Below are 11280 nucleotides of genomic sequence, written 5' to 3'. Positions count from 1 at the left end.
ACTCCATTTCTATACCATGGAGTAATTTTTTAATTTGTTTCCCATATACATGGTTACACTGGCAGCATAGAAACAGCAACATCAAAATCTCTCTATTTACATTAAAATTTTATCATTTTATATGATTCTTTCATCCTAATAAAATACTGTAAAATCAAGAGAAATAGAAAAGTTCCTTCTTAGGAAGAACAATAGTATCAACCAACCAGAACCCTCAGAGCTCCCAGGGACTAAACCACCAATCAAAGAGTATGCATGGAGGGACCCATGGCTCCAGCTGCATATGTAGCAAAGGATGCCCTTGTAGGGCATCAATGGTAGGAGGGGACCTTGGTCCTGTGAAGGCTCAATGCCCCAGTGTAGGAGAATTCAAGGGCATGGAGGTAGGGGTGGTTGGGGTGGGTGGGGGAACACCCTATAGAAGCAGGGTAGGGGGGATGGGATAGGGGTTTTGGCGGGGAAACTAGAAAAAGGGCTAACATTTGATATACAAATAAAGAAAATATCCAATAAAAAAGGAAACATCCTTCTTACACTTTGTAAGCCATTTTCCACATGACAAGATACCTAGATAGCATTTGTATAGGCACAGATAATTGTCTGTTCATAGAGAGAAAATTTCCCAAGATTATTTAATAGACTATCAAATGTATGAAGATCACTGTTGAAAATTTTGTGGATACTTATTTTCTGTAAAAAAAAAATACATGATTAAAACCCAGCAAGTTCTTAGTCTCCTCTTTTTTAGTGTTTTCAATTATTTATTTGTTAGCTCTCATACAAAATAATACAATTTAATATTGAGAATATTAATATTGTGTTTTTATAGTTGCCATATAAAATTATAATACAAATTTTATATTATCTCATTGAATATATATTTAATCAATTAGTATATGCCACATATAAATACATATGTGATAAATTACTAGAGATCATATATAGGTATTTTAATTAATAGATATAGATATATAAATTTGATAACAAAGTCCTATATTTTTATGAAGGGATATAAGCCATTACATCTCATGTGTCATGCTAATGAAAAAGAATTTATATATGTGAGATTTTCAATCCTGCTTTAAATCTTAAGCCTTTTGAATTAGTTGGGCAAGACATTAAGGGAGCTTAAAGCAGCTTACATGACACTTCAGTTTATTTAACATGAAATCAATAGAAAAAGATTTTGTCTGTACCAGAATACAGGGCGTTGATTGTAAAAGGGCAACACAGTTGATATAATTTTTCTCCTATTGATTTTAAAATTTCCATCCCATGATAGAGATTAATGGAAGATTAATTAATGTCTTAAAGTCACATGGACTTGAATGTTATTTACTGGCTAGTGTGATTTTTCCTAGAAATCTTCCTATAAGTTACATATAATAGATTAAGACAGAATTAAAAATACTTATGCTGAAATGATATTATACTACTTTCAGTACATTACAGAAATTCAGTTTTTGTACATGACTCAAGATATACATATATAACTAAGGGGTTTTTAGGTAACCACCTCATATGGCAAAGATGAAAGCCCTGAAATAAGAGTTGAAACACAAAGTGACTTTGTAAACAAGTAATGATACAGCTAGCAATTTGTTTAATAAAAAAGTATATAGAACAAAAGTAAACAATCAAAGATTTGAAAATTTTTCACTGACCACATTACTTCATTTGAGATACAAATCAATAATCAATAACAAGTAGAAAATACATGACAAAGGAATATTTACTGTGAAATATTTAATTACTTAAAATATTGTACTCCTTGGAAGCTATAATATTTTTCAAGATCTTTAAACTTTTATTCATATTTTATTGCCTTTAATTTTGGGGACATCTGTAATTTGGGAGATATAATTACATGGTTTCATAAATAATTTTGTTCCTCTTGATAATAGGTTAAAAAATTAAGACTATTAATTTCATCAATGAAAAATACATGGAGATGTAAAATGTTACTCCACTGAAAAGAGAAAGATAAAACTGAAGGCATATTTTTCTTCATGCTTGTATGTACTTGCATGCATAGATCCACTTCAAAGGTTTCTGAGGCACAGGGATTTTTAAACCTTGCTAATACTCCTGTGGTTATTATTGGGATAAATAATATTGGCAGAAAATCAACTGAGTAGGAGAAATAGAATAACATATTTTCTGCTCAAGAATTTTTTTAATTCATTGTATTGTTCTAAACCCCATTCTTGGATAAATTATAGGTCATTATTCTTAGTAGTTTTTCTACAAAACATAAAGCAATCTTACATACATGCATTTTACCTAGAAATTCTTACTTTGAGACAAAAACACAAGCATGTTGTCTTTCCAAGTTCTTGAAATGAATGAAGTGATGTTGGTTTACAATGAGCCTTTAAAATGTTGATTCCATTAATGTAAGAAATAATTTACACTATAAATCTAGTAAATGTGATTACACATTAGACTCAGATCTAGTCTTCAAACCTTTGGGCACAGACCTCACAGAATTGATAATATGAAAAAAATTATGAGAACTGAAAATTAAAATACCTGATAGAATACTAAGATATTGCTGAAAGACATTGTTACATGTATAGACAAAAGTACTTGTTTTTATTAGTCTTGCTCTCTCAACAAGAGCTCAGGATAAATACAAATAAATAAGCAAACACCTATCTTAAGTTTGGTAAGGTGTCATTCATATGGAAAACTAAAAGGCTTAGTGTGTGTGTGTGTGTGTGAAGGAGAGAGAGAGTGATAGATAGAGAGAGAGAGAGAGTGAGAGAGAGAGATAGAGAGAGGAAGAGAGAGAGAGGAGAGGAGAGACAGAGATTAACACAAGACTTCTTTGCACATACAACAGATCCAGCTTCTTCCATATGCAGAGATTATACCAAGGTGATAATCATGACATGATTGAATCACAGCTTTGAATAATTGATCGAAACACGTTTAAAAATGTTTTCACTTTAGTTTTATTGAAGTGAGCAGTAATCTTAAACTTTCTTAAAAGGCACCCAAGTATAATTATCTTGTGAACCAAAAATATACAAAACTGTACAGAATAAATAGTTCATAAAAATCTAGTGATACCTTCTTGTAAAATAAAGCTACACTGTCCCTCTCCTGAGGCAACTCAGAACACTTACCTGTAGAAGTGCCTTTTGCGACTAATCTACAGCATTCATCAGTGTATGTCAATAAAAATAAAATAATTTTTGCTATTCATTTTATACCTTTGAATTACTTGCCACAAAAGACATATTTTTATCATTATCATCCAGTTGTACAAATAATTAATACTATGAAAAGAAGCAAACTTACTAAGTGCTCTAATTATATATACACAGTAGAATCTCAGTAGCATTTAAAAAAATATCCCAAGAAGAATAAAATGTCAGACACAAATAATATACCTTAGTTTCACAGCAGCTTTACATAAGAAAATCCACACAAAATGTGTAGATTAAACTAACACATTTGCTTATTTATCCCACATGAACTATTTGTTATCTTGAGTCTTACTTCAGGAAGCTTAGCAATGGCATTTGTCTATCCATCCTTTGTTGAAAATTCTGAATCATTAATGGCCCACATAATTACAAAATTTACATTTTTATTTACTATTGCCATTTAAAAAAAAAATTAAGTTCCAGTTCCCTTTTCACTTATTGTGAGAAAATTTAGTGTTTGACAATGTAAATTTCTGACATATGTTGTTATGAATATATTTCTTACATACTATGTATATATATACAGGTATACAGTTAACTGATGAAATTAAATTGTGTCTAGTCGTGAGTAGAGAATTCAAGAAAACTAGAGCTTTTTATATGTTCAAACCTTTAGGTGTGCAAGATAAACTCTATGAAGTACTTCTGAGCATATAGAACAACACTACTATAAACCTTGCGTCAGCTATATGCAAGACTTGTTTTATTTGGAACAGGCTATATTGCCTGATGGTAACACCATGGCTTCCTCAAGTATCCCTGAGTTTCACTTTCTTCTTTTATTTCCCATAGGATTGCTGCTGCGCTGAATTCTGACTGGTGACACCCACATAAGGCACTTACTTCGAAGGTTTGGAATTAAGTCAAAATTGCAGCTTTTCTGTAAAAGCCCACAAACGGTCCCTCTATGTTTGCTGCTCCAAGACTTCTAAATAGTCAGGTTCAGCATGCAAGTTAGCCTTGAGCTCAAAGTATTCATTTTTAGTCTGTTCTACCAACACCTTCCTTGGTCGTGAGTACATCAGTGTTTCCATTAATTTCAGCTCCTCATGGGCTCCAGGATAGTTAACCTCCACATCTGGCTGGAGCTGAGCAATATTTTTTCGTAGGTACTCTGTGATGCTTAGTTGCTGAAGTTCCCTCTCTTTCTCCAAAATGTTCCTATATAATAAGCTTGCATCCTGAAAAGATAGGAAATCTTTTGATTGATCTGTAGTTTTGTATTTCATATTTGAACCTGTAAGAGGTGAATGATTTTCTCGTTCTAACAGGCTCCTTTGAAGATGTTTTGCATCATTTCCATCCTTATCATTTTTTTCTTCAACTTCTTCCAAGTGCTTTGGACCGAAGGATGGACTTCTGTAGACATGAACCATTGGGCTCACCATGTGCTGTTCATAGAGAGAGGAAGAGGGTCTTTCAGTTGTATGGTGAGTGGTTTTATGACCATACATACTGTACTGCAAGTGTACAGGACTGTTGTCTCTCAGTTGCTCCTCTACTTTTTTCTTCTTATATCTTCTCCTACGGTGGAGGACAAAAACCACTATCCCTGCAGCACAGAATACAATAGTTATGAACACAATCAGAAGTCCTAATATTAGAACTGATAGGGGCACCGCATCTGTGAGAGAACTTAAAATAGTACCAGCTGTATCTGGTGGGATTGTGGGAGAAGTGACAATAATGTAACTAGTCTGAGTTGGCATGGAAGGATTATTTACTAAACCAGGGCAAAGAAGTTCACTGTTGAGGGCTTTTAATTCCTTTTTGTCAAGATGCCCTGGGGAGGTGCAGAGGATATCATCTGTCATGGTGCCCTTGCCAAGCTTGTGTATCCATTGCTGCAATCCAACCAGGTCACAAGAGCAGTCCCAGGGATTATCCTCAAGGTCAATCTGTATCAGGAAGTCAAGGTCATCTAAGATGTTACTTACAGGTAAATGTGTGAACTGGTTTGTTTTAAGATTTACTCTAGTTAGAGGAATACCTAAAAAAATATGTGCGGGTAAAACTTGAAGAAGATTGTTATTTAAATAAAGGACTTTCAGTTTAGGCATTGGGTTGAAGGTCCCCGGTAGTATTTCCTTTACTGCATTGTATTCAAGATACAAATACTCGAGACTGAGAAGACCAAGGAACATGCCTTTATTTAGTTTGGTCAGATGATTGCCATTGAGATAGAGCTTCTGGAGTCTTGTCAGATTCATAAATGATCCTTCTTCAAGAACTTCAATACGATTGTTTCCCAAGTGAAGCATTTCTAAAGTGAAATAGTCCATTAGGTCAGACTTCATTAAGGTATGAATAATATTGCCTGCAAGAATCAGCTTTCTAGGATTGTGTGGAGGAGGTTGTAGATCTGACAAGCTTTCAATATTGCGCTCCTGACAGTGGATTAGAAGTCCAGAAGGGGAGAGAACTTTGCAATTGCAAGGAATAGGACAGTAAGGTACTGGAAGCTGAGTGGATGGCTTTGTAAGGTAAGGTACCAAACCTGGTGCTTTGGTAGGTTGTTTTAAAATGGATGTATTCTTGCTTGATAGGCGGATGTCACTTGTTGAAGATGTTATGGCCAGCAAAGATCCTGATGGATCCTCATGTTCTTCATATACTGGTGGAGTAGGGCAAATAGATTCCTTTTTCAGGCGACTCAGTATGCTCCCTTTGAAAAGTGGAGGGCTGTAGCATATAACATCACCAATTATAGATTGTGGAGGCATATTTTCTAGCCAGTTTTTTAGCTGCAATAATTCACAATTGCAGGCCCACTTATTGTCCTCCAACTGGAGATCCAGTATCCGGCCAATGTGCTCTAAGAAGCCAACATAAGGCAATGTTTGCAACTGATTCCCACGAAGATCTAGATGTGTTAAAGGAACAAATCGAAATATGTTTGGAGGAAGATTCTCAATAGCGTTGTCATTTAAAATTAACACTTTCAGCCTGTTGAGCTTGCTGAAGGCACTTGGTTCAATTACCGTAATGAAATTATTGTCAGCCTGCAAGAATTCCAGGTTCTCTAAACCATGAAAGGTATCCTCCTTAAGAATTTCCAAAGAATTGTGATTGATATGAAGTTGCTTAAGAAGTCCAAGGCCATTAAATGCACCAGTTTCTATATCTGCTATGTTGTTAAATCCAAGGTGTATTGAAAGGGCATTGGTAAGCCCAGAAAAGTCATTAGTGTGAAGCATCGTCAAGCCATTATTTAATAAATTTAAGTAAAAAGGTCGTGATGGAGGCACGCTGATTTGGGATAATTTATTGATGCCCTTTTCTTCACAGTTTATTACCATTATGCCATCTTTCTCCTCACAATTGCAAAGACTGTCACAAGAGCCTCTGACTGAGGGCATTGGTGACTGGGACTGTAGAGATAGACAAGCAAGAAGAGATGGATAAAGGAGATAAATCCACAGCTTCATTTTGTCATATGATTGGATCTGACTCTGTAAAATAAAAATCCAATAATAAGGGATTTTAATGGCCAAAAGCAGGGAGAAGTATCTGACAAGATTTGTATGCAAAGAAAATTACTATGAACCTATGCATAGCTTGCTCTATCTACATTTTCTTTTAGTTCAAATCAACATTTAAACAGAGTACTTTAACTTGTATCTTACTCAAAATTAAGGATAATTAAATACTATAATATTACATCAGCACTTGTGACCACAAGTATTAAAAGGTGCTTTTCCCAGAGAAGAGAATTTCTGACTAACTGAATATTTCGTCATGGTCCATAACTGAATATCCGAATACAACATCACTAATTTCCCTTGCAGCAAATGGTAGGAAAAAATATGTGTAATGTAGAGCACTGGTGATTAAAAAAAATTATCCAATAGTATAAATGTGTATATAAATGTGTGTACACTTGTCAGTACATTTGTGTTCTCGGGAGCCAGAAATAATTATTTATGTATGAGCATATATTTGTTTTAACTTGTTTTGGTTTTGCAGAATATAGGCATAAAGTGGAAAATTCACTTCAAAAGATTTAGAAAGATGGGTCATTAATTGTATAATAAAACTGTTTAGTTTTGGCTCTTTTTTCTGAGGCAATTTGTACAAGGCTTCTGAACATCCAACGTATATGCTTAAGAATACTCATATTTTTAAAATGTCACACTTTATCTTGGATTTCTAGATGTGAGATACTTCCTGCTGCTTTTAAATTTCCTCATAAATAAAGTAAAATTTAGTTAACTAAAATGAAATCTACAACATGTATCTCAATATTCTGTAAACAATCAAATGAGCAAAAAACCAAAACAAAACAATCAATGCCTCCTGTAAAGGTCTGGGAAATAACTTGCAAAGGACACATTAAGCAGGTTGTAGGACAGTGACTGTCACCTCACAATTCAGCCTTCAGTAAGGGATGCATTTTCAAAAAATGAGGTCTGAAATAAACTGCATGCCTTTAAAATGTTTCAGGATAGTCTTTAGATGCCTAAAAAATGATAGACTAGTAAGCAATTATATATAGAAGCCAACAATTCCCATAAAACTACAGGCATATGAGCAGCCCTCAGAAAGACTCACTTTTAAGTGATTGCAGACACAAGAGAAAATACATACAAATCTATAAATCTATAAATCTATCTATCTATCTATCTATCTATCCCTTTCTTTAAATATTTGAGCATAGGTAGATAAATGAAGTTGAAAGACAAGCACCATAGTTCACAACTATTGAGCATGACAATGCTGATTAATGCTTTTAGTTTTGTAGATAAAACATAAATAGTAACTTTGATGTTAATTGACATTGCAATCAGATAAAATATCCCAGATTGAGTCAATAAGACTGAAAGTAAGTCTTAGTCCCTGAAAATACAATTGTTTCCTCAGAAACTTACAATCCAAAGTTTCTGGAATGCAAAAGGCAACTGAAAGAACAAAGCAATAGAAAGCTTTTGTACAACAAGGCAAAGTTGGGAGGTTTTACATTTCCACAGGGAGAAAAAGACTAATTTTCAACAGTTCAGAGCACTCTGCTCAGAACTAAGGAGCTTGTGTTGGAGCCTGGGCTTTGGCTCACACAAAGTCTAAGTAATTCATAAATTACTAACAAGGAGTTTGATTTATTTCATCAACAGCAGCATCCCGAGAACACAGTAAATATTTTCCAGATGTTAACTGCCTATTTTTATCTTAATAAGCAAGTTATGCTATTCAAAATGTGCATGGTGGAGTTTTAAATCTTTTCAGAAATGTACAGCTTTCAAGAATTGACCCTTATTGCTCATATCTAATATAATGTTAAAATAGTCACCACTGCCTTTGAATATTTTCAAAGACTACATAATTTCATGATGGAACCATATAAAAGTATCACCCGAAGCTCAAAGCATTGTCTAATATTGTGCCTATACTTGAAATTCAACCATAGCATTCAGTTGTCCCTAGGAAGGCACACACATTTAGTTTCTAATAACAAACTGTATATTTAAAAAGAAATAATGGCATATTATGCTGTCTGGTTTTCCCTACAGCCAGCTGTTGAACTAAATGCCCGTTGCTCAGAAGAAAAGCATCTGCTCCAGAGTTAGCTTGGCTAGTGAACAAAAATAAAACTGAGTTTCCTTTAAGGAAAAGGAGAGACAGAGAGAGAGAGAAAGAGAGAGAGAGAGAGAGAGAGAGAGAGAGAGAGAGAGAGAGAGAGAGAGAGAACTCATAAATTCACTATCTTCATGATAATGCAAACATCAATATAAATCAAGCTGCAAGCATTCCTCTTACCTGTAAAGCAGACACTTCCTGGTGCTATATGAAATGCCCAGCTGGAAAAGGTGTCCAAAGTCAATTAGTTTTCTTTATTGAATAAGAAAACACCATCCGCAGGAACACAGAGCACTTTTTCCTCAAATATCACTTTTTGTCAAGTCCCATAGCTTCAGAAAGTTAAAACATCTGGTCAAAGACAAAATGCTGAGCCCTTATTTTCATTGAAAGTGTTGCAGGCAGAGCACACACTGGAGCATCCTGAAGCCGGGAGTCCTTTTCTCCCCCAATTAATATTCACAGCATACTTCACAGCTATGCTGACTTTGTTTTGCATATAGTTAACCATTGACAAGCTGCTGATCACAGTAAATAAACAAGACGCTTTGCAGAGACCCGGGGGTGTTCGCTCTCGCTTTCTTTGGTTGTAGATCCAGACTGCTTTAAGGTTTTCCTTCCTCTCAGTCGAGTCTTTCTAGTTAGCTCAGTTTGTTATTAGTCAGATTGCCAAGGACTGGGAGGTAGGCGTAAATAAAGAGACTTCTTGGCTTTTGACTCAGCCTTTAAGCCCTTCCCCATCAGAAGTGCCTTAATCTGCCAGTGTCATATAACACAGGAGACAGCTCCACCTTGGGACTGTTCAACTCCTCCTATTTCTGCAAAAGGTCTTTGCACTGCTTTTTTTTTTTTTTTTTCCAACTAGAAAGCAAATGATGGAAATGATTGCATGTGGCTTTAAATGCTTAACAATGTATTTTGTTATGAACGAAAGATGAATAATACAATGTTGAAATTGTTTCTTGCACAACAGTATACTGTACACACACACACTCACAAACACACACACATGCACACACACACACAATGAAATGACAAGCAGGATTCCTGCAGAATAGTTACTTCCTGTCATTTTATGCTTGATGTTTTTGAGTTAAAGTTGGGCACTAATTAAATTTTAAAATATGACACAAATTGCTTCCCTGAAGAACGTGGCTTTTTCATTCACCATTTAAAAAATAAATCAAAAGCCTGATGTGTGACTCTAGTTTTCAGGCTTCATTATTCCCACCCCCCCAAAAAATACTTTATAGTGAAGGTAAAAAATTAGGGGCCACTAATGCTTCTGGCTTATTCAGATTTTTGTTTATAATGAAAGTACAATTATTTTAAAAGGCATTTAAATAAATAAGATTATTTACATTGGTTTATAAGCTGTGTGTCACACCCCTACATATGAAATTGGGTTTTGTTTTTTTTTTTTTTTTTTTTTTTGCAAATCAAACTGAACTTAATTACTTATGTAATAATTGTAGCATTCTGATTCTGATTGAGCTGAGAATATATGCTCTTAATTAGTTCATATTAGTTCATTGTTTCTTCAAATCTTATGTGTTTTAAAATCTTTCTGAGGAATCACCGACTATATTTCTTTAGTTCTCTAACTGTTTGGTTATAAGAACTCATTCATTTATAGCATTTCAAAATACCTGATCATTTCATTCTTAAAGTGATACCAATTATAGTAGATACCAATATCTGTTTCTCCAAAAACATTCTGTTTAGATTTTTTTGCCCTAACATTCCAGAGATCAAATATACAACCTTAGATCTAACTTCAGAAAAATTCACTCTGATGATAATTATATAATCCAAAAGGAAGAATAACAATTGGATTGCTATTCAGTGATGGACAGCAGGTATACACTAAGTCTTCGGGGGATTTATGGCTATTCCTTTGTTTATTCATTCTTTTACCCATGTCCATGACATTGTGTGCATTAAAATTGGAGCAGTGCAATCAGGACAGGAAAAAAAGTGGGAACTAGGAGGATGAGGAGTGGCAAATGAACTTAAACTAGAGAATCATTGTCATAGTGTGCACTGATTAACTCAAACCCACTAAATAACACAGATGGGAAGCTCCACATTAGAATTGTCGCAAAGCAAAAATTAAGAAAGAAGAGGAACTCCAATTATATTCTGAAAATATAATTTTCTTACTTTATTCTTTTATATTGGAAGGAAGGACCACCAGAAAACAAAGCAAAACAAAACAAAAGACAAGTCTCTGACCCCTAATTCTTCTGGACCACTGGAAAGCATGTGCTCTGTACTGTTTTTACCTGTACTGATGATATAGTTACTTAGTCTTAGACAATTTGAACATATGTCTATTTTTCAGTAGCAGAAAATTTAAGTACTTCATCTTGAATTCCTTAGCTATACATTATCATTTTAGTATATACATTACTGTTCAATTAAAGAGAGGAAAAAAATGAGGAGGCTTCAGATGCTGTAGGGTTGGGAGTAGGGGTCAGTGGTAGAAGCTGGC

At 34.5% G+C, this 11280-nt stretch overlaps 1 protein-coding gene across 1 annotated transcript; it reads right to left on the bottom strand.

Annotated features, from left to right (window-relative positions):
* Positions 1-2939: 2939 nt before the first annotated feature.
* On the bottom strand, positions 2940-9506 carry Slitrk6 (SLIT and NTRK like family member 6). The gene is made up of 2 exons (XM_034496986.2): positions 8967-9506; positions 2940-6667 (listed from the first exon to the last, which is right to left on the bottom strand). Exon 2 carries the CDS (start codon positions 6641-6643, stop codon positions 4121-4123), a length of 2523 nt encoding a protein of 840 aa, XP_034352877.1. The 5' UTR covers positions 6644-6667; positions 8967-9506; the 3' UTR covers positions 2940-4120.
* Positions 9507-11280: the final 1774 nt, after the last annotated feature.

Source organism: Arvicanthis niloticus, chromosome 3, assembly GCF_011762505.2.
Source record: "Arvicanthis niloticus isolate mArvNil1 chromosome 3, mArvNil1.pat.X, whole genome shotgun sequence".
NCBI lineage: Eukaryota > Metazoa > Chordata > Mammalia > Rodentia > Muridae > Arvicanthis > Arvicanthis niloticus.
This window is presented reverse-complemented; position numbering and strand designations above follow the sequence as displayed.

Bases quoted from the DNA above. Each gene is read 5' to 3' on its own strand.
- Slitrk6 (XM_034496986.2), bottom strand. From the start codon at position 6,643: ATGAAGCTGTGGATTTATCTCCTTTATCCATCTCTTCTTGCTTGTCTA.